The 24,474-nt window shown below is 34.2% G+C and overlaps 2 protein-coding genes across 2 annotated transcripts; both read left to right on the forward strand.

Annotated features, from left to right (window-relative positions):
- The first annotated feature begins 6,577 nt into the window (after window positions 1–6,577).
- LOC107829567 (uncharacterized) lies at window positions 6,578–11,800 on the forward strand. The gene is made up of 8 exons (XM_016657014.2): window positions 6,578–7,636; window positions 7,760–7,854; window positions 7,979–8,082; window positions 8,260–8,360; window positions 8,442–8,545; window positions 8,953–9,390; window positions 10,252–10,383; window positions 11,312–11,800. The coding sequence occupies exons 1-8, from the start codon at window positions 7,379–7,381 to the stop codon at window positions 11,466–11,468; spliced, it is 1,389 nt and encodes a 462-aa protein (XP_016512500.1). The 5' UTR covers window positions 6,578–7,378; the 3' UTR covers window positions 11,469–11,800.
- A 2,197-nt stretch (window positions 11,801–13,997) lies between these two features.
- On the forward strand, window positions 13,998–19,352 carry LOC107829568 (L-tryptophan--pyruvate aminotransferase 1-like). The gene is made up of 5 exons (XM_016657015.2): window positions 13,998–14,288; window positions 14,806–15,109; window positions 17,110–17,390; window positions 18,224–18,516; window positions 19,006–19,352. The coding sequence occupies exons 1-5, from the start codon at window positions 14,176–14,178 to the stop codon at window positions 19,203–19,205; spliced, it is 1,191 nt and encodes a 396-aa protein (XP_016512501.1). The 5' UTR covers window positions 13,998–14,175; the 3' UTR covers window positions 19,206–19,352.
- The last annotated feature ends 5,122 nt before the right edge of the window (window positions 19,353–24,474 follow it).

The raw sequence follows: 24,474 nt of genomic DNA on the forward strand, positions 1-24,474 counted from the left end.
CATAGGATTCAAGCCTAAAAACTCCAAGAACTCTTAATTTACGCTTTAGATCAAAAAACCTATCAAATCTCGTGCGAATGACCTGAAATTTTGCACACACATCCCAAATGACACAACGAAGCTACTGCAACTCTCAGAATTCCATTCCGACCCCTATATCAAAATCTCGCCTATCAACCGGAAAATGCTGAAATCTCAATTTCGCCAATTCAAGCCTAAACCTTCCACGGACTTCCAAAATACATTCCGATCACGCTCCTAAGTCCCAAATCACCTAACGGAGCTAACCAAACCATAAAAATTCCAATCTGAGATCAAATACACATAAGTCAAATCTTGGTCAAACCTTTCAAATTTTAAGCTTTCAACTGAGACTGTTCTTCCAAATTCATTCTGATTAACCTGAAACCCAATACCAACGATTTACATAAGTCATAATACACCACACGGGGCAATTCATGCCCGAGAACTGGCGAGCGAAGTGCAAAAGCTCAAAATGACCGATCAGGCTGTTACACTCAAATATCACAAATTGATTAGTCGAATGGATGAATGATAAATTGTCTTCCAGGAAAGGTAAATAAATAGGGTAACATACTTGTTAGCTGTCAGTCAAAACCATCTATAATCATTATTGTTTTGTGGAATGTCGAAAACAAAAGTAGTATAAAATAGGAACTTTGTTTTAGTTGCTTGAGGACAAGTAAGAGTTTAAGTTGGGAGTGTTGATGTGCTGTAGAATTTTGGCATAATTTATACCAATTGCTTAGATTTTAACTCGTCTTTTAATGAATTTTTTAGTTAGTTCTGATCAAGTCTGGTTGTTTTGTAGTGCATGAGCTTGAAGACCCGAAAACATGGAAAAGAAGTTAAAAGGATGCAAAAGAATGGATATGCTACAAGTATGCAGTCGCTAATTCACATGCGGACCGCATAATTCACATGATGATCGCAAACAGGGATAGATTTCTTGGCCAAATGAAGAAGAAAATATGTGGTACATTATGCGGTCGCATAACACTTATGCAAACCGCACAATGGTCACATAACTCCAGTAGAAGAAAGTTCTCACCAAGATATGCGATGGCATATGCAATCGCATAACACACATGCGGACTGCATAACTGATATGTGACTGAAGCAAGAACTAGGAGCTTAGCAAGTATGCGATGGAATGACGAATATGCGGACCGCATAACTGGTCTGCGACCATTATGCGATCACATAAGCTACCTGAAGGGGTATTTTTGTCCCATTTTGACCACGACTTTTGTTTCACTATAAAGAGAATAACTAGGGTTTTTGTGGGTCATTCAAGTCTGACACAAGGTCCTACTTAAAGAGCATTGAATACTCCATTTATTTGGAAGGTTGTAAAGAAGGAATCTTGCACTTTTGTAAGCTTTATTAAATACTTTATTCTTGTATTTTAGTATGAGTAGCTAGTTTTAAATACTAAGATTGTGGACCCTAGATTGGTGTAATATTAATGGGTGTTTAACATTGAATATATATATAATGGTTGGTTGATATTTATTCAATTCTTGTTCTTTATTTATGGTTGGTGGTTGCAAACATTAATCTATTCCATTTTACTCTTTCTTTACTTGGAAAAGTGAGTTAGGATTTGGTAGAATTGAATATGAAGAACTCAAGACTTTAAATCTTGTTTAATAGAATCGCTTCGGAATAAGTGGGTTCTATTTGGCATAAATTGGTTGTTCTTAAATTGCAACTCTTTTATATTTGGAAAAATCATAAAGAGAAAATACTACCCAACATTGGAAAATGTTGGGTAGTCATTTAGAAATCATTTGCATATCAAAGGACCTTCCATTAGAAATATATCATATTAACACCGATAGCATTACATTCCATTTACGGGGATACAACCTTGGTTTCCTTAATCAAATCATTTACATTCTCATATCAAAATTAGTTACCTCTTTAATTCACAATCATATCATTCTTTTGTTACGTTAACGGAATAGAATTACGACCTAAGTCAAGTTTCACACTACTAAAGTAACCTTTTCACACCATATTCCCCGTGGGATTCGACCCCAACCTTGTTGGGTTATAATATTTGACACCGGCCACCTTACACTATTTAATTAAAGTGCAATTTGAGCGTATCACTAGTAAACCCTTTTGAGCCTATAAACTTTCACTTGGCAACCACATTACAAGCCTATACCCCTTTATTATTAATTGTCATTGTTTTATTTTGATCATTTTACCTCTTAAAATATTTTAATTATAAAATAAACGCTAGAAGAAGTAAGGAGGAAACTTGGGTGACTTTTGAGTGGAACCAATGAAAAGTGTACTTGTATTGTAAAGAAGACGCCACTAGAAGGAGTGGTAGAAAAAAAAGATATTGTTGAAAAAAAAGAGAATAATAATATGTAGAAAAGAAAAATAAGCATATCTTGTCCTTGCTAGTAGATATGAAACTAAGTAGTGCTTAAAGGAAAAAAAAGAAGAAGAGGAAAGCTCTTGGGATGATATTATTTGTGAAATCGAAGTTGGGATTGAAGAATTTGCGCTTAAAGAAATATGTGATGTGCTAAAGTGCTTAGTAGAGTTAGTCACTATTCCAAAAATATATTCTACCCGTCCCGTAGCCCACATTACAACCATGAAAAAGCCCTAATTGATTTTAGATCAAGCAAGCCTATATTAGTGGAGATTTATATAAAGGGCAAGCCTATGGTTTTTTCTACATGCATGTAACTTCTTTGTGAGAGTGAGGAATTTCTTTGATATATATGAGCCCATAAAATATATTTGAGCATTTGATTCGAATGTGTGGATTTGACTAACTCTTTTGATCTTGTGCGAGGGCACATAATTTCGCGATGGCCACTACGCAAATACGACCATTTGATCACAAATGTGATCACTGTTCCCCCAACCCCACTTCGCAATTGCGAAGGATTGGTCGCAAGTGCGAACCTGAGGTGCCCCAGCTACTCTTTGCAAATGCGATGGCGTAGATCGCAAATGTGAACTTGATAGATATCGCAAATGAGAAGCCTGACCTCACAATTGCAAGGTCTAAGGTCTGCACCAGAACTGAAGCACACTAGCACTTTCTTAAGTCCAAAACTCACTCTCTAGCCTACCCGAAACTTTCCTGCGCTTTCGGGGCTCCAAATCAAACATGCGCACAAGTCCAAAAATATCATACGAACTTACTCGAGTGATCAAATTGCCAAAATAACACTTATAACTATGAATCGGACACCAAATCAAATAAAATTTTCAAGAAAATTCATGAACTTCTAGTTTAACATTCGGACGTTCGAATCACGTCAAATCAACTCCGTTTCTTACCAAATTTGATAGACAAGTCATAAATATAGTAATGGACCTATACTGGATTTCGGAACTAAAATACAGACCTGATATCAATAAAGTCAAACATTGGTCAAACTTTTAGATTCATAAGCATTTGAATCTCAATTTTTCAACAAAATACGATAACTCGCGCTAGGGACCTCTTAATTCAATTCCGGACATACGTCCAAGTCCCAAATAACGATACGGACCCATCGAAACCGTCAAAATACTGATCCGGGTCCGTTTTCTCGGACATTGACCGAAATTAACTCAAATAGATTTTTAAGGTAAAATTTTATATTTTATTAATTTTTAACATATAAGCCTTCCGAAAAAATATTCGGACTACCCAAACAAATCGAGGAAGATTAAAATAAGATATTTGAGGCTTCAAAATATAGAATTAGGTTCTAAAACCCTAGATGACCTATCGGGTCATCACAGAAGCAAGAGTCGAATGAAACTTGCACGAAAAGAGGACGAAAATGCAAGAAAAGAGCCAGTACCCAAGCCAAGATACATGCCAAGTGTAGCCAGCTCTGTATCCAGGTTGGTCGCACTATAAGCCTGGCCTCGCGATCTCCGTAGCTCGGTGGTTAAAAGTTCGCGAATTAAAAGACTCCGACCCGAATTTGAACTCAAGGACCTCGACCCGAACATATAAATACTCCCTAAACGAGTTGAGAAAGGTTTGGACATTATTTTGGAGAAGAAAAAGGCTACAAAGTACTGTGGGGCAATGGATCAACGAGGTTTTCCATCCGTTTTACTTTACTTTGTAGTTTAATGTCTTTGAATATCATGATAATTGTTTATAAATTATGAGTGGCTAAACTTTCTCATCTAGGGTTTGATGTAACCTATTGGAGGATGATTTTCTATTGCAATTAATATACATTTGCCTTTGACTTTTCTCTACTTGTTCAACTACTTTTTCATTAATGTTGATTGAACAGCTCTCAATTGACTGTGCCTATTTAGAGTGTATTACTTGGAAAATGGTACACATTTAGGTAGTTGTGGAACAACATCATATGAGGAATCAATACAGAGGGTTTATAGGTGGGATTAGGAATAACGGAACCTTGGTACGATCATAGTGAGCAGTAAACTATTGACAGCTAGCGTAGTTCGGAAGAATACATCTAGTAAATTGTAGTAGTTACACGGAAGAGAGTTACGACACCCAAAGTACTCATGATCGGTAGAGAATACTTAGTGAATTTGTAGGAAATATAGTAGGGAGGATTCCGACAATATGAAAAATTATAACCTTAGACTTTTCTAATCTTGTCTACAACATTTTCTCTGCTAGTTATAAATTATAACATTTTAATTACTTTGTCCTTAGTTAGTAAATACTCAAACCATTATTTAATATTTATGAAGGTTGATTATTTGAATTCTTACAGAACTAATAGTTGTGATTAGTAAGTTAATTCCCTGTGGTATTCGACTCGGGACTTGTAAACCACATTATATTTGTAACGATCGCAAGACCTCTTAGGAGACATAGTTGGGCGTGATCATTCGACTATATGAATTTCTTCTTATTCATATTTTTCATTTAAACTCGTCTTAAAATAATATTATATAAAAATAAAAATAAAATAAATAGTACTAAAAGTTCTTCACATATTTCAAGAAAGGTATGGGATAAACAAATTATGTGTAAAATTATTTGTTATCATGCCATATATTAGAATTAAAATTTGTAATGGTACAATGACAAAAGCAAAAAAATTGGAGAAATATGATTTTTTTAGTATGATCTTTAATTTTTGACTTTTGCTTGCTCAATACATAGAATTTCAAAATCAAAAGTTAAAAATAATACTTATAAAACAAGTAAAGGGTAGCACTTATTAAATTTGATGTTCCGTTCATTGGAAAAACGGGACAAAAATTCAAGATCATTTACTTGGAAGGCTATTTGTGTACTTCACCTGATAAAGGGCCACCAATTAACAATTGCAACTAAGGTTGCTAAAGCCAAGTAGAGTTATTAGATTGTTAAACAACATTAAAAATGGAGGCAAGAAGAGTTAGAAGGCATGTGCTCCAGCCTCTCCAGACCTAATAAATCCAGCATTTGCATATTAGAATGGGCATAGTGCATGTGCGCCACATTTCCAAGGTTTTCGTCAACTAACTTCTTCACCCACGTCGGCTTTAGTAAGAGTGCATATTACGCCCCTTTTCTCCTTAGGTATAAGACATTTTTTATCTGATACAACTATTCGACTTATATAAATTTATTCAGTATTTGTTAGAAAATAAATATATACTATTTAACTTAGATATGAGTTTTTCAATCATCTCTTAAATATTTTATTGCTCTAGACCCGATTGCTTCTCCTTCTGATTTGGCTGAAAGGGTCTTAGAGGTGTTTGGGCTAAGTTTATAAACTGGTCAAATTAGCTTATAAATACTTTTTAGCTTATCTATACGTTTGATAAGCCAAAATCAACCAAAAATCATAAGATGTTCACCTTCAACTCATAACTTTTCAACTTATAAGCACTTTTGGTTTGACCAAATTAAATTTTTACTATTTTATCCTCAATAACCTTTTTATAATTCCTAAAATATCGCTACTAAAAGATTTCGCCTAATCCTCTCCATAACTCCATTCTTTCATCTTTTTCCCGACCCCTTTCGAAACCAAGCTGCTATTCTTCTCCTTTTTTTTTTAACAAGTTGCAATCCCATAGTTAGAATAAATCTGATTCTAGGTAACTATTCTACCGTAAAAGTCAATTTGTTAGAATAAATTGATTTAGGTTGAGAGAGCTGTTTCGTTTGTAAATCATACTTCTTCTCCTTTAATATACAAATTTACCGTCTAACTTTTGATTTCAATTTAAAATTATCTTCAGATTGGTGCTTTATTAGGTGTCAAGAATAAAAATGAAAAATTTCCTAATAGCGAGACCGGAAATCTAACGAAAGATAAAATTGCTCAATTTCGAATCCGTAGCAATAAATCAACTGCTTTTCCTTTTTAAAAAGAAAAAGAAAAAAGAAGAGCTATACGTTGGAAATGTGGTGTGCACCTTTGGAGAAAAGTGCGTGGATGAGAAGAGCGAAAACAAATGAAAGGATGCCAATGATAATTGATATGGATAAGGGATTTAGACCATTCTGGATTTGGTTGGTTTATAGTTAAAAATACACAAAACACAGAACTTTCCAGCTCTTTTCCAACCAATACCTCGTTCTTGTTCTTGTGTTTTTTATGCAAGAGAAACTCCTAGAACATTTTACTATTACGTAGAATCTTAGCCAGAATCAACTTCCACCTAACACCAAACAAACCACCCCGATATTTAAGACCATTTTGGATTATGCACCTTACTTATTCCCTTAAATTATATCTTTATCCCCAATATTTAGGCATAATCTTGTTTTGTTCACCAAATCTCCATCACTAATGCTGATGAATTGGCACTCTCCAATTTCCCTTTTTAGATTCTTTTGAATTTCCAAGACTCTATTTTTATCCATGTGTCAAAGTTTGTGGGACCCGTTTATAACCTAAATGGCAACTGGCACCAACCCCCACCAGTCTTTGAGGTGTGGTGGGCCCCAATTTCCCATACCCACTCCTTCTTTGTACACAAAAATTCAAATGGGGGTGCAATAAAAATGATTGGTCTTTTATGTTGATTATGGTGGGCAATGAGATAATTGTGGGAAACTATTATATTTCAAAGTCTTGAATTTTCTTCTTCATCTCTTCAAAGCTAAAAGGACCCCCCCCCCCCCACCATTTTGGGGGCTTCTTTGAAAAGGATTGCTTGATTTGCCTCCCTTCTTCTACCCTTGAAAATTGAAAAAAAAATTGTTCTTTTTTTTATATACAAACACCCTTTTGGGGGTTTAATTATTTGATGAGATTCTTGTTTCTAGATTGAACCTTTCGGAATAGTTGTTGATTGATCAAAGCTTGCTGCTTTCTTGTTTTCTTGAAGAAGGGAGGTGTTAAAACAAAATTCTTTATATTTTTTGTGTTAAAAGGAAGAAAAGAAAATGATAGTAAGGTGGTGGATAACAGCACTGCAATTGACAGAGCTGTTTGTGAGTTCTTTTGTTCATTTGGCATATGGGTTTTACATATTTAGCACAGCTGTGGCTGGTGATCTTTCCCAGGCTTTAACTGATTCTTTTTACAAGCCTAATAATTTGGAGCCTAACTTAAAAACAGAAGATTCAAAGGCGATTACTACAAGTGCAGAAGATCTGCCTCCCATTGTGTTGGTTCATGGAATCTTTGGTTTTGGAAAAGGGGTATGTCATTTTTATTTTCTTTTCTATTATGGCCTTTGTTTTTTTAGCTCATATTAGGGTTAAAGATTGAATTTTTTGAGGTATAATTATAACATGGCATTGGAATTGTGATGTTTTGTGTAGAGATTAGGAGGGCTTTCATATTTTGCTGGTGCAGAGAAGAAGGATGATAGGGTTCTTGTGCCTGATTTGGGCTCTCTAACTAGCATATATGACAGGTGGGTTGATACTGCTTCAAATCCTTGTTATTTATGTTCTTTGTTGCATGTTGCTGTAATGTTGTTTTGTTCTGTTGTACATGTTTTTTTTTTTTGGCAACATTTGATGGATTTTAGGTTTCAGGGCTCGTGAGTTGTTTTATTATTTGAAAGGAGGGCAGGTTGATTATGGGGAAGAACATAGTAAGGCCTGTGGACATTCCCAATTCGGACGAATTTATGAACAAGGTTAGAATCTTTTTTTCCTCATTGTTTAGCTTTTTGTAATTTCAATGTTTGTAAATTCATGGTACTAATGAACAAGCTCGAAATTTTTTTGCCTCCTCTGTTTATTTTCGTTGCGTTTTGATGTTTTTGTGAAGTTATGAATGGTTAATTTAGCCTTTCGTACTTTCTTGTAAGCAGGGCATTACCCAGAATGGGATGAAGATCACCCTATTCATTTTGTTGGGCATTCAGCTGGAGCACAGGTTGTTCGAGTTTTGCAACAAATGCTGGCTGATAAGGTGAGTCTGGTTATAATTAATTCATGGAATGCGAGATTTGAAAGAAGTTTGTTGTTAATTCAACGCTTATTGTGATTGTAGGCATTTAAGGGATATGAGAACACGTCTGAGAACTGGGTCTTAAGCATCACATCATTGTCTGGAGCATTCAACGGGACAACAAGAACCTATTTTGATGGAATGCAGTAGGTTTCTGATATCTTATTATCTGTAGTTCACTTATCCCAAAGGAAAATCTTATTTTCTGTTGTTCAACTATATTTGATCTGTTATTGTCGTATCAACAACTAAGTAAGTGCTATCATGGCTGTTCATTATATCAATTGTGCTATTGTCTTAATTTTTACTAATGATCGAGCTTTAAGTAGATGCTATGTTCAGATGCCACTTTAGGTGCCTTCAATTCATTCAACCATTAATTATCATATTGGTATTCAATAATGATCATATGAAGGTTTTAACTTTGTTGTGCTTTCGAATTGCTGTTATCTGTTTGTAGCCTTTTCTTATAAGTTTTATGTTTACCCAAGATTTCCTATGGTTTGCTAAATTCGTGATCTTTATGTACTGAATCAACTGATTTCATTTACAGACCTGAAGATGGGAAGTCCTTGAGGCCTGTGTCTTTGCTCCAACTTTGCCGCATTGGAGTACTAATTTACGATTGGATTGACATTCCATGGCTAAAGAACTATTACAACTTTGGGTTTGACCACTTCAACATATCCTGGAGAAAAATTGGAATATGGGGTCTTCTTGATTGCCTTTTAGGAAATGCTGGTCCATTTGCTTCAGGGGATTGGATACTTCCTGATCTTACCCTTCAGGGGTCGATCAAGTTGAACAGCCACTTGCATACGTTTCCTAATACATACTACTTCAGCTATGCTACCAAGCGTACCGCGAAAGTCATGGGTCTAACAGTCCCTTCTGGCATACTTGGGATACATCCTCTGCTGTTCATCAGAGTCCTGCAAATGAGCCTATGGCGGCATCCTCCAGATGTCCCTCCCCCATATAAAGGATATAGGTGTGTCTTTTGTTTTCTCCTTATTAGTCCATCTCCCATTTACCTGGATATTGATTCAAATATATTGGCAGTTACAATGTAGCAAAAATTTCCAGCAAGGTATCTACTGCAAGTAATAGCCTGTTAGGGCAAGTTTCTAGGAAAAAATAAACTCTTTTGAGTAGTAGCAGATGCTGAATTTCAGTAGATGAAAATAGTAGCTTTTCCCCAAAAGCACTTTTGGAATCTTGGCCAAGCATAAATTGCTGCTCTAATATTGGCAAAATTTCTGATCAAATTGATTAGCCAAACACAAATTGCTATTTTTCAAAAGTACTTTTGATTAAAAGAACACTTCTCAAAATAAGCAGATTTCGGAAGCTTGGCCAAACAAACTATAAGTGTTGTTGCTATGCCACTTATTCTCTGTTTTGAGGTTTTTGCTCTTTGTGCAACAGTGTTTTGTATTGTCCGGACTAGGCTATGAAACTTGGCTATAGGCTCCATGAAATTGATGCATGCAAAAATTCCTTGGATTTACATTCATGAGTAATATGCATTGCACTAACGCCAGTTTCAAATTAAGTATTTAGAAAACCACTTTGAGTGGGTTTCTTATCCTCCCAGCTTTAGCTTTGTATAGCAATTTCGTAGTTGAGCTATTTGACTCCATAGAGCAATCATCTTATGAGGAGTTTGGACTTGCAAATTCTTATCTCAAAAAGATTCAAAACCACCAAACCAATAGATTTTATCCTCCTAGTTACTTCTTAAAGCAATTATCATGTATCCAAACGGAGTGGAACTGCTAAATAACAGTTCTTATACAAACCATACGTAATTTCATCATCTTACGTCTTTCTGTACATCTAATTCTTGCAGGGATGAGGATTGGTGGGGCAATGATGGTGCACTCAACACTATATCTATGACACACCCTCGCTTCCCAGTTGAGCACCCAAGTCAACTGGTTGTTAAAGATTCTGATTGCCAGCCTTTGCGACCTGGCATTTGGTAGGCTACCGGTCTTAAGCTTCTGCTATTATATTTCTTTTGCCAAGTTGCCATTCTGGTATTTAACTTCTTTAATTTCTATTATTAGTAAAGCAGTTTTTACCAACACTTCCATTATACTTATTTTCTCATTCCTGTCTGGTTTAGAGGTTTTCATAGAATTGAACTCTTTTCTCATAAAGAACCACCGCTTATTATTGGTCATGGCTTCTTAGTTGTAAGTACTAAGAAGTTTCTAAACCAAAGGAGTGTCATCTTCTCTATTTTTTTTGGTTATCATTAGGATTTGATAGTAATTTGATCATTCTGAAGCAAGTCCAATTTACAAACCAGTATTTTCGTATGTCATTGTTTAAGGGGTTGTTATATTCCCTTATTTTGATTGATAGATTTGACTGGACATCCATATCTCTTTGTCCGGTTGAAGTGGATGTGTTAAAAATTGTTGACAAGGTGGCTAGAAGTTGCAACATCAAGCCTTTTCTTGTTAGAGGAACTTTAAAAAAAAATCTAGCAGGGGTGTGCGATTAAAGAATTGCTCAGATGGTCTTCTTTTTCATCTCCCAAAAAGATGAATCCTCTGTATTTGCTTTTCGCTTCTTGTAATTGGACTTCTGCACCTCTTGTTGCTCTATTATCTCAATTTCTCTGTTATGATTCCCATTTTACTCCCTTAAACATAATATATTGGAAATTATGGCTTCTATGTTCTTAGTATTTATGCCTATTCACTTTGATATATGGAAAATGTTTGACTTTTAAAATTTGCAACTATTGGAAATACTGCATATTTGTCTGACACATATCGGATACTCGAGATTGCTATAGAGTGAGATTGGAATTCTATGTGTAGTTGTTATTTGAATAAAACAACGGTATTTCAGGGCTGCTTTAGTATTGATATTTCTTTTTGTTTTTCTGGCATCAGGTACTATAAGATTGTTGAAGGTGATCACATTCTTTTCATTGTGAATCGCGAACGAGCTGGAGTTCAATTTGATTTGATCTATGACAGCATATTTGAGCGCTGCAGGAAGCACGTTTTCAGAAAAAATCCGACGATGCCAGACCATATAATTTCATAGTTAACATTATGTTGCCCTCACCGTTGCGCTACAAGCAATAAAGAGAATAGAGGTTAAAGAGAAGGAAAACTGCGACGACATCACCTACTCTTCTGCTTTCTTGTTTTTCTTTTCTTTTTCTTCAGATAAAAAATTATTTTTCCCTTGAAATGTAAATGTGAATAGATCAGAATCCCATTCTTCTTCTACTGTATGTAATGATTACCACCACTCTAGTGTGTAGGCTTTCAGAGGAAAAATGTGAATTAAGGAGACATGGTACACTGGTCCCTTGTAATATCAAAAACATGATAGACTTTCATAGAATATAGTAGAGGTTTCTGCTTTAACTATTTGATGATCTGCAATATCTCAAACCTTCATATATTTGACAGATGCAATCCACTTCTGCATTACGATTTGGAATTTTAGTAAAAACTGATTGTTATGCACTTAAGTTGTTATTGTGTTGCTTCTGAAGCTTGCTGAACTCAAGATTTGGCCGCTACACAGCGAGCTCTCTGTGGAACTGGTATTTGTTATTAGTTGAAGACTTTCAATCTTCTTCTGTTTTTCCTGAGTAGAAGCATTAAGGGTTGAATGGAGCAATATGGACACGGAGGATTCATATAGTTGATTCCAACTTGGGTGAAGACGTTGTTATTGTTGTTGTACAAGCAACACAGGTTGTAGAGAGAGGAAGGGGATGGAGAAAAAGATCTTTTGGGGTTGGTGGGGAGTACTCTCTCTATGTTCTTTTTTGGATAGCGGAATTTTTTTTTATCTCCGTCCATAATGTAGGTTAATTGATGAAACCTCATTAAATTTTGGTGCTTCCTTTAATTTGGTACATTTCTTTTTTGTGGTCTAATTTACTGTCATTCACGGGTTGCGTTGTTATCTTCCAAATGACATGGTTATTTTGATTCTAAGAGGGAGGGAGGGGATATAATAGAGGAGTCATTGGAGCCTGGATTATTTTAGAGCAATGCAAGTGAAGTTAGCCAGTTGCCTGTTTCCAATCTTCCAATGCTGATGCATAAAAGTCGGGCTTTGTACAGAAAACTTGATAAGAAAGAAATACTGAAAGGAAACAGAGAGACAATCTGTGTATTTGATGTTGTTTAGTAAGTCTTGCCAAAGAAAATAACTATATTAGCTCTCTTGCTTAGAATTGCATAAACTTGTGCAGATGGAGACCTTATGTTTTGCCTAGAGTTGTGGCAGAGCATTGCTTTAGCCCTGGCCTTTACACATGCATTATCATGGGCAGCACATGTATCATCATTCAATTGCACATGCTATTCTTTTTTTTGCAGAATCAAACCATCCGACCACAACTTACTATGAAAGTCTGATACAAATATTTTATACTTTTTTGCAGTTATTGAATTTGAGGGGAGCCTTAGCACAACAGTAGCGCTGCTTTCTTGGTAACTAGTAGGTCACTCGCTTGAGACGTAGAAATAACTTCATGTGCATAAATGCAAGAGAAACATTGCATACAGTATAAACGATCGTTCTCTCCTCTTACTGCTCTATTTGTAGAGAACTTGGTACACTGAGTAGGCCTTTTTTGGGATGTATATGAATTTTTTTTTTTTGAAGATGAAAATGATGATGGCCTAACAGTCAATAAAGTTGATGAAAAACATCGGAAATAGGATAACAATTTTAGCAATGACAAAAAAACATTTCCTACCATCTGCTTAAAGCATGGTCAGCAAAGTTACTTAGTGTATGTGCTATTAATTGGAACGTAGCAGACAACTGATAAAATAATTGAGGTTCGTGTAAGTTACTCGAACACCAGGCTAATTAAAAAAAAAAATGGAGGACCATTTTGTGATCTAAATTTATAGTGAGTTTTCCAACATACACAATTAAAGCGCCGACCAAGAGGCAGCAACATAACGACCCAACATCCAAACAGATACCAAAAAAGATTCCTAAAGAGAGAACTCACTTAAGTTTCATCATATTTTATAGAGTTGGGTTCTCTTTGATACCAACAGTCAAACTTACATCACATGCACTTCTTCTAATTCAATGAAAACACTTTAAGAGACAAAAAAAATAAAAAGAACTGACCATATTATTTTGTTTTTCATTTTTCTAATTTACCGTTGTCTCTTCAATTTTTTCCCCTTTATGTTTTGCTTCTATTATAAAAAATACAAGTTAGTTGTTGACTTAGTAGTATCTTTGATCAATCTGGATAAACACAAAAAATTTCCCTTAAATCAATCTGGATCAACACAAAAAAGTTCCCATATGTGTCAAAAATACAATTTCCTTTGTTTAGATCAAGAGATTTAATCTCCTTACTATACGGACAAAATTGCAAGACTCTATCTTATCTGCTTTCAATTGTTTTTTACCATTCAAAGTATTCTCCCGAAACAGCTAAAATGGGAAAATCAAGATTAGAAAAGACATAATTACATTTATTAAAAGAATCCATTTAAGATTCTGCCTATTAATTAAAAGGCTTTTTGTGGAGATTAGAAAAGACAACTGCAATTATTAAGAGAATCCATTTAAAATTCTATCTATTAATTAAGAGACTTTTTTGCATTAGCCTTTGCCTCCTCTCCTATATATAGTGCAGCATGCAAGACATGGAGTACTACAAAAATCTGTCTTCTCCAATTATAAACATATCCTAAATACCAATAGCTTATTTTTTGATTGATCAAAGGTTTTAGAAAAAAGAAAAGAAAAGAAGATGTGTGGCACAGAGGCTTGTCTTATAAAGAGTTCTCCAGTCCCTTGTGCAATTCCTGAAACAAGAGAAAATGTCACTCTCATCAACTGGGATACTCTTATCAATCTTGATCAGTAAGTCTTCTTTCCCCAATTCATTATTGTTTGAATGTCCCACCCCATTCTCCTTATTTTATGTTGTTCACGCTCCAAATATTCAGCTTAAATATGGGGTGTCACGCATTTGCACAAATGGCCTTGTTTCAGGCTATTTTTAAATTTAGTCTCCCGTTAGCCGAGTGTGCTAAATTAGTCTGAAAAAGAAAGAAAGAAAGAAAGATATCCAACTACTTCTTAAGGAGAAATTTAGCCCTCTGGACTAACGAGGAAAAGAATTTAAAGAGTGGCCTCAGAAAAGACCATAATTTGAGGTGCAAGTAATCCGTTATAATAATATCCTAGTAGAGGAAATGAACCGTTGTTACCTTATATCGTCTCATGTGATAATACTCACCTCATAAACTAGCTTTTGGGATTGAGTTGTGCCCAAATTTCATTTTCTTTACAGATGTGTATCCAGAAATACTGAAATCCTCAAATTCTCACCTTGTTTGTTGGAATACTAATTTGGAATTTTATTTCTTGTGTATAGTGGTGATCCAGTAATGTATGAATCATACTGGCGAAAGATGGGCAACAGGTGTGACATTACATTCAGCGGTTACCAGTCATTGAGTTATTTTGCTAATGCCAAGAACTTGTGTTGGTTCCTTGAGCCAAAACTAGAAGAAGAGATAAAGAGGCTGCACAATGTGGTTGGAAATGCAGTTGTGGATGATCATTGTATCATCGTTGGGACAGGATCAAGCCAGCTTATTCAGGCTGCACTCTATGCTCTTTCTCCTACACATGAACCTGAACCAATCAGTGTTGTTTCAGCTGCTCCTTTCTATTCGGTACGGCTATTTAGTGATTTACAAGTACCCTCACTGCACACTTTTTCTTAGGGGTGTACAAAGGAAACCGACAAACCGCACCAACCCGATAATCCGAGTCAAACCGAGAAAAAAAATCCGACTATGAGTTGGTTTGATTTGGTTTGGTGTTGAAAAAAAAATCCGACCATAATTGGTTTGGTTGGGTTTAAACTAAAGAAAGTCAATCCGAAACCAAACCAATTTGACATTATATATATGGATATATTTAGTATATAAATATACTTATTGTGATGTAATTTATAAATATTTCTTAAAAGATTTCATAATTTTATTTTTTGAGGTATTATTTCAAGGTTGGACTTAGAACTTTTGAATATTCCAATAAGCTTTATAGCCATTAACATTAGTAAATTAAATAGTGCTAACAAAAGTCCAAACCAAAATCTAATCAATACTAATGCTAACAAAAGACATTTAATTCAATACTACGAACGGAAATGTATTGAATATCTACTTTTTGTTTTGCAATAATTTAGATAAAAATGCATAACCTATTTTTATTTTTTCTTTAGCGTTTAGTCGTGTATTTAATACTCAATTATTAGTCTACTTATTTTAGCATGACTTAGTACTCTTAGACTATGTTTATTTTTATTATGGCTTTTAATTAGCAATATTTATATTACATAATTTTATTGTCTTTTATTGTTGAATATTTTAGGATAATGCCATGACACATCTCATATTTTGTATTATTTTCTTGGAAAATACTTTATATAGTTGTATCTTACTAGGACTAAAGAAATATTTTGAGCATAATTTATATGTTTTGTTCTACAAAGATTTTACCTGAAAAAAATCCGAATAACCCGAGAAAATCCGAGAAATACCAAGAGTAAAAAACCCGAGTTTTATTGATTTGGTTTGGTCTTTAGATTTAATAATCCGACACAATTGGTTTCGTTTGGTAATTATAAAATCCGAACCAACCCGACATATGTACACCCCTATTTTTTATATCTCTTTTTATTATTGGCTGGATGTTATCGTAAAAAGAAATAAATGGGATTACGTACCAAGAACATCGGTTTGTCATGTCAATCTTCTGTTCAGCTAATTGGACAATCATCTTCATCATGTAGTTTACTTATATCATTCTGTAGCGTAGCCACATATACTGAAAAGTGATCAGTTGAACCCTTCATCAGTGTACTTATAAAAAAGTATACTGTGTATATAGATCACATATATTACCTTTTATATATTTATATTAAGTCTTGAATATCCTTTAGTGATATTCTTGGCTTCGCCACGGTTATTTATCAATGTTTTGCCTCTTGATATCCCAAAATTTTCAGCCATATATTGATCTGGGTTCTCATCAAGGCTAATGATCCATTTTGACTTTGGATATTATTTTTACATGTCTAATGTAGAATCTTTAATTAACAAATTAAAAGTCAACGAAACAAGAAATTTAATAATAATGCTTCACTTATGTACCCCTAACAAACCATGTCTGTCGCTGAGACCATGTTGATTGCTTATAATGTAGCTCTAACCAACATAGGAACATGGTCATGCAAAGATTTGCAAACATGTTTACTATATTAGTACTTGTTTTTTAATAACTAATCACATGGTTTTAGGTATAAGTAAGATCGATTATAACATGATACATAACAACAACAACCACCCAGTATAATCCCACTAGTGGGGTCTGGGGAGGGTAGTGTGTACGCAGACCTTACTCCTACCCTGGGGTAGAGAGGCTGTTTCCAAATAGACCCTCGGCATCCTTCTCTCCAAGAACTCCCCACCTTGCTCTTGGGGTGACTCGAACTCACAACCTCTTAGTTGAGAGTGGGGGTTGTTTACCATCAGAGCAACCCCTCTTGTCGATACATGATACATACTCCATTCGTTATCATAATAAATCTTTAACACATGTGATTAATCTTTTTAAAAGTGAGGTTTTCTTGATTACTAATAATTTTCTTGTTGGTATTGGCTTGCAGTCATATCCAGAAGTGACTGATTTTGTGCGTTCAGGGCTGTACAAATGGGCAGGAGATGCAAGAAATTTTGAGAAAGATGGACCATATATTGAGTTCATAACATCTCCAAATAACCCAGATGGGGTTATTAGAGAGCCTGTAGTTAATGGAGCTCAAGGGATATTAATCCATGATTTAGCTTATTACTGGCCACAGTACACTGCTATTACCTCTCCTGCCAAATATGATGTTATGCTCTTTACAGTTTCCAAATGCACTGGCCATGCTGGATCCAGAATTGGGTATGTTTTTTAAAATTGCAATTGAGGTGATAACCAAATTAAAGAGAACTACAAAATCAATACACGTTTGGTAAAGTACTAAAAGTGCTTATATGCCAAAATCAGCTAAAAACCCATGAGTATTTAAAGTACTTTTACTTCGAGCAAAATTTTTATTACTACTATTTTATTCCTAATATCATATGAAAATTTTCGAAATAGTCGGTGTTCTTATAAAGATATTTCTAATTTATATATCGGATGTAAATAACTTTAAGGATGTTTTTGTTATTTTTTAATAAGAAAAAGTATTTATCAACTATTTTTTGGTAACACGTCAACTACTATCAGTTTCAGCACTTCCGATCCTTTTCAAACTCACAACTGCTTAATTGTAATAATCAGTTTTCAAGCATAGAAGAGTGCTTTTCAACAATTATCAATGTTTATCAGCTACTCCCTTCGTTCACTTTTACTTGGTATGTATACTAAAAATATATTTTCATTTTTACTTGTCACTTTATGCATATTAAGAGAAGACAATTTTTTTTTTCCTGTTATATATACCCACATTATTTATTGTTTATTTCGAATCATTTTCTCAAATCCAATAAAATTATACATCAATTAATATGGGTATGTGATTAATATGGGTATGATAGTAAATTATGCACTTTATTTATGATTTCTTAAGGGGCGTGAAAAGTCAAAACGTACCAAGTGAAAGTGAATGAAGGGATTACTTTGGATCAGTCACCGGCTCTAAAACACTTGGATCGGAGTTGGATATAAAATTTTAAATTCTACAAATTTCAATGTATCACTAACATGTTCTCATTTTATTTGATTTGCAGTTGGGCTCTTGTTAGGGACAAAGAGGTGGCAAGGAAGATGACAAAGTTCATGGAGATTAGCACAATAGGGGTATCAAAGGAAGCTCAATTGAGAGCTGCAAAGATTCTTGGAGTGATTTCTGATAGCTGTTTGGATTCCACGTTGGAAAACTTCTTTGAATATAGTCAATCTCACATGACCAAAAGATGGCAAAAATTAAGAGAAGTTGTTAAGGGCAGTGACCTTTTCACTCTCCAGAAATATCCACTTCAGTATTGCCACTTCACAAGAGACTTCTATGAATCACACCCTGGTAATGTCAAAAATATTTAAGTTATATATATTAATAGCACCAAAAAAAAAATATTATCTGAAGAGAGGAGCCTTGGTGTAGCTGGTAAAATTGTTGTCGTATGACCAGGAGGTCACAGGTTCGAGTTGTGGAAACAATCTCTTGCAAAAATACAGGGTAACGCTGCGTACGATAGACCCTTGTGGTCCGGCTCTTCCCCGGATCCCGCGTATAACGGGAGCTTAGTGAACCAGGCTGCCCTTTTACTGTAATTTTATCAATTTAGCATGTTTATTACCCTATTTTCGAAATTACCATATCATACTTGATTTGGAAGGTTACATGTTATTGTTGGCCAACTTAACTTATAATATAAAAGATTATCACGATTATTGTACATAACATAAATTCATGTAAAAAATAAATATAAAATATTTTGGATTGCAGGCATTAAAATGGCCATTTTCAATTTGAGACTTATATTGGATTATTGTCTTTTTTTTGAAACAGCTTTTGCATGGCTAATGTGCAAAGGAAGTGAAGATGACCTAGAGAAAATTCTTAAAGGACACAATATTCAAACAAGGAGTGGAAAAAAATTTGGGAGTGATCCAAAATGTGTTAGGATAAGTATGCTGAGTAGGGATGAAGACTTCAACATTTTTTTGCAGAGGCTTATGTCTATTCAAGGACTTACAAATGGAAATTAAGACTTCCTATATATGTCTATATATGAAAATTTAGCTGCTTTTATATATCAGTTTTTAGCATATTATATTCTAACTACCAGTTCGTGATAGTTAGACTTTATATTGTATTTCCTTTTTACAGCAATGAAACTTGGATATTATTAAAGAGTAGAACTCTTTCCTGAATGTTTATACTAAAGGATCATTAAAAAAATCATCGGCCAGATTTACTATTTGCTTTCTTAGTCGATATATATAGATTATACATATATTATATATTCATCGATTATTTTTAGTTTAAATGGTTGAGTGGACGACTATAAAGATTAATTCTTATATTAAAAGAATGGTGATTAATGCCAAAAGAGTTGTCAAAAGAGAAAAAATAAAGAGCGAATGTGAAAAAAATTTCCAAACAATCACCTTGGTGGAGGAAATAAAATGTACAATTAAGACATAGTATTATAAAAGCCAGCTTTTGTTAGTGGGCCATGCTTACTACTATATTCTGTTGATCATTGAATCACATGATATCAGTCATCATGAATTGTAGTGAATGTTTAAACTTTCTTAATGTAATGATTAACAAGACTATGCATAGGTAATTGATTATAAACCTACCTCTACTCCAGAAAGAAACACGTAAAGTATCTTTCCCACATATCGATAATGTAGATGGAGAGACAGTATAATACCAGTTGATATGATAGGTTAGTATTAAACTAGTACAAGAAATGTTCGTTGTAATTACTAGTCCAATTGGCATATGTGAGTATTCCTCCTACTTCTTTAATTTTGTCCATAAAAAGTGAGGAGAGACTCATTAAGATGATGATGGTGTAGTGTGATCGTGTCTATGAAGATAGAGATACTTCACAGATTCTTGCTACGATAAAGTAAAGGCAGGTCCCCCTGACTTTTTGGGAAGATTTTCGATTTGAACATTTCGCATAGGGCTCGTTTGGAAAGTCACGTATTGTAATTGAATTTGAATGTAATTGAGTATAACTATAGAGTTTGACATGTTTGTCTAATTAAGTAATTAATTAATCAACATAAAATTGGGTGTAATTGAAAGGAATCAAACATTAGAGGTAATTATGAATTTGGTAGATTGATAAATAGTATTTATGTTTTATTTAATATGATCTAGTAATATTTATAAAATAAGTTAGTGGTGTAGCAGTTTTATCTCGTAGGAGCAAAAGATATTAAACTTAGAGCATATTTGGCCAAGCTATCAAAAATTACTTATTTTAAAAATATTTTTTTTCAAAAGTATTTTTTAAAAAGTACTTTTGGAGAGTAGCAGTTTGTGTTTGATAATTCATTCGATAAGCACTTTTTGCAATATTTAATAAGCAAATTATGTTTAGTAAATCTTCCAAAAAGTATTTTTGAGTGTCAAATTATGAAAATAAACAATAACAAGGTCTGGTACGATTAGTATTATTAAAGAAAGAAATAAATTTAAATAGTTATTATAAAGGAATTTAATTAATTTTTAATTTTCTTTTAATATAAAATATAAAACATGAAGTAGAAATATATATTAAAGGTTTTAATCAATATAAAATATAGTTATATCAAAGAAGAGATCTATTTATCACAGTTGTAGAGACTATTTCAAAGAGGAATAGGAGAAGAAAAATAAATAACAGTGGAAATAAAAAATAAAAGAAAGGGGCAGTAGAAATAAATAAAAGAAAATGGGAAGGGTATATTAATGAGGGATAGTTTGAAAATATAAATTTATGATAAGGATATTTTTGTCTTGAAAAAATTAATTTTCTGCTTCTGCTTGTTGGAAGAAGCTAGAATTTGTAACTTCTTCCCTAGAGTATGTGAATACCTGATTTTTGCATGCTTTTAATTCTCCCACCAAAAAACTAACTTTTGGATGGTTTTAGCTGTTTTTGTTAATTTTCTTTGAATTTATTTGTACATTTATATGTGAATTCCTTAATTAAGAAGTACCAAAAATATGTATATATTAGTCTGCATCTTTAATTTATATATACCAAAAAGATTTTCTTTCTACTTGCACATTTTCTTTAGGACTAAATAAGACTATAATTTTATTAGAGGGAAAAGGGATTGAGCTAGTGTATGTTAATTAAAATTGAGCTACATTGGCCTTGAGCCCATTTCTGCCATACCCAGTCCAACAAGTAGTCTGCCAAGACCTGGTCCAAAACGGCATAGTTCCATCATTAAACTACATCGTTTTATTAAGTGAAACCAAGATTCCATCTCAGCACCCATATTTATTTGATCCAACGACCCTTATCTATCTCCCACCCAATGTATATAAAGCCTAAAATCCCCAAATATTTGCCCCATTTCTCTTATTACTCTCCCCTTTTCTTCTTCTTCTTCTCTTTTCTCTTTCTCCTCTCTGCCAGCTCCGCCCGTCGCCTCCCAGCTCCGCCCGTCGCCTCCCAGCTCCGCCCGTCGCCTCCCAGCTCCGCCGCCAGAAATCGCCCACTGGCGGCGGTCGTCATCCAAATCACCCCAAAATCGCACCATACAATCACCTCAACCTCTTCTTTCCAAATCCCTAAAAACCCGCTCAGATTTCATAATTTTTAGATCTAGGAAACCCTAGTTGCCGTTTTTTTTTCAAATTCGTGAAGTTCTGGCCACTACCACCCTACAACAAATACATGAATGTATAGAGCTCCACGATACCTACACTTCTCCCCTAATTTCACCCATAAATGCCGCCGTCCATCGTCGCACGCCGCTTCACTACCGCCGCCGTTCCACCGCCGGTTGGTGGCCCCAACTCCTATAAAATTTATACCTTCCTCCTCCTCTTTTTCTCTTTTTTTCTTATCTCCAACCCAAAACCGCCATTGCCATAGAACCCAGCACCGCGTCTCTATTTCAGTCCACTTCTTGACTCAAAGACGACCGTTTCTTTTTCGCAAGAGGCCAAAACTCATTTGTTTTAGCGTTTGCCCGAAAGAAACGCGTGTTTCGGGGTCGGACAATCGCTCTTTGAAGGTTCCGATATCATCTCGTCACTCGATTTAGCCTCGAATGTCCATAGAATTAGGTAAACTAAACCCCTAATCTTTTCCCCATGTTTCTGATTTTTTTTGTTGTTCTTGTTGTTCCATACTATTTGATTATAGTTTTTATTATAGTATAAATTATTTGTTATTTCGTCTATGTTCGTAGTCATTTCGTGTAATTATTTTTATTAGTTTGATTAACAGTTATTTGTCTCTTGGTTATTAGGGCTATTTAGTAGTTAATGTGTTGAGTTTCTGTTGATTCAAGTATGTTGTTTAGTCATAATTATTTTAATGAAATAATTAGTTGGTATATGATATGTTAAGCTGATGGTTTCAATTAGTTAGTCTGGATAATATACTTATTTTGTTTGATTTTTAATTATTAGATTATGAGTGTCCCTTAGTTGATTTATAGTTCATATTTCTAAGTCTAGTTATGTGTTTTTCTGTCTTAGTTTGGTTTGAATCAATATGGTGATATTGATGTTGTTAAAATCTGAAGATTAAATGGGTTTAATCATGAGTTAGAGTACTAATAGCTTACTTTTTACTAGTAGGGTGGCTGCAATGACTCTTTGCTTCTGTTACAGCAGGTTTTCAGGCTGTCCTTTCACCTTTTGGACAACCTTTGAACAGTGTTTAGCACACAAAGTCAGTGCCTTTTTGGACAGATTTTTGGTGAGCCAAAATCTGCCCAAAAAGTGCCTTTCTTTGCCTACATAAGGGCGACCCTTTTCTCACTTTACATATACACTCTAACACACTTAGTCCTCATCTTTTACACTAAAGAAACCACATATCTTAAAAAATCAGTAGTTGTGCACATATGGCAAGCTGAAATTTCAGAGCTTTTGTGGGTATTGTTTGTGTGCAAAATTTTGGAAAGACAGAAAGATCTCTTAAGTAATTTCTGGGGTTAGTAGTTGCTAGTTCAAGTGCTTTCTTGCTAGGTTTTTGGGGGTATTCTTGAGTTCTGTTACTACTATTTTTACTATCCGTTTGGTACTGTTGCTGCTGCCGGGTTCTAGTGTATGCTCTACTTGTTAGTTCAACATCTTCAAAGATCATTTTTGCTGCTAAAATTTTGCAATTAGGTAACTCTTTCAACCTTTAGAGTAATTTTCTTTACAATAGACAATGAAGATATTGTTTTGAGATGTGTTTTGATCCTTACATTATTATAAGAAATGAGAAAATGTTCAACTGTGCATTCTCTGATTGGATCTGTTTGTTTTCGTATTTAGTTATTTTATGTACCTTAGTTGTTAATGTATAATTAATGTGTTAGTAAACAAGTAAAAATGGGAATTAAAAAGAGCTTCAGCTTTCTTGCTCTTTAATAGCTATATATTTTAATACATGCTTTTGTTAATATAGGAAATCTATATCAAAAATTAAGGAGCTTCACTTTGCACAGTTTGCACAGTGGTTCATTTAGCTTATCTTTTGAATGTGATTTGCAAGTAAATAAGTGAACTTTGGACATGTAATTGAAAAAAGGTTATTTGTGTTGAAGTTTATGCAATAGTTTATTCCTCTGTTTGGTTCATTTAGCTCTTCAAGTGTTAATATAATGTTTTCAGTGGTTTAATATCTTTCTTTTAACGAAGTTTCATATCTTGAAGTATGGAATTAAGTTGTTAAACTAGAAGAAGTCTTCTGGAAATATTTGTTGAAGAGTTATGGGTATATTCTTTCCCTTAATGGAAAGAAATAAAATAGTTAGGCTTAATAAATTAAGTCCAGGCCCAAGCATTCATGCTAGTTGGTCTGGCCCTTTTAATAACCATTCGGGCCATGAAATATTGGCCCCTCTTCCATAGCAAATCCCTGTTGGCCCGATGCTAAATAAATAAATGTAGCCGAATAACTCAAATTTATATTATTTCCTTGTAATTAAAATATTTTGACAACTTAATCACTTTAATAATTAGTTTAAACGCTAGGCAATTAGTAGGCGCGCTTTAACTCACGGAATCGCTTGCGTAGCATGATGTTTAATATTCAATAAATTAATTCAATAATCTCATACCATACCCATTAGTTTTAGTTAATTTTTAATTTATTTAATCCTTTGCTGAAATCGCAAATTCGCTTGTGTAGCGCGATAGTTGACTAGTAATTTTCAAAAATTAATTTTTTTAAATGTAGTAACTTCTCAAAAGTACTACAAATAATTGATTGTCATAATTTCGGATTCGCTTGCGAGGCACAATTATGATAGTTAATCGATTTTTGTTATTCGATCACGTATTCGCTTGCGTAGC

Source organism: Nicotiana tabacum, chromosome 20, assembly GCF_000715075.1.
Source record: "Nicotiana tabacum cultivar K326 chromosome 20, ASM71507v2, whole genome shotgun sequence".
In the NCBI taxonomy this organism is placed as follows: Eukaryota; Viridiplantae; Streptophyta; class Magnoliopsida; order Solanales; family Solanaceae; genus Nicotiana; species Nicotiana tabacum.

Bases quoted from the DNA above. Each gene is read 5' to 3' on its own strand.
- LOC107829567 (XM_016657014.2), top strand. From the start codon at position 7,379: ATGATAGTAAGGTGGTGGATAACAGCACTGCAATTGACAGAGCTGTTT. The intron at 7,637-7,759 runs GTATGTCATTTT...TGTTTTGTGTAG, and splicing joins TCTTTGGTTTTGGAAAAGGG to AGATTAGGAGGGCTTTCATA. The intron at 8,546-8,952 runs GTAGGTTTCTGA...TTTCATTTACAG, and splicing joins ACCTATTTTGATGGAATGCA to ACCTGAAGATGGGAAGTCCT.
- LOC107829568 (XM_016657015.2), top strand. From the start codon at position 14,176: ATGTGTGGCACAGAGGCTTGTCTTATAAAGAGTTCTCCAGTCCCTTGT. The intron at 15,110-17,109 runs GTACGGCTATTT...ATTGGCTTGCAG, and splicing joins CAGCTGCTCCTTTCTATTCG to TCATATCCAGAAGTGACTGA. The intron at 18,517-19,005 runs GTAATGTCAAAA...TTTTTGAAACAG, and splicing joins CTTCTATGAATCACACCCTG to CTTTTGCATGGCTAATGTGC.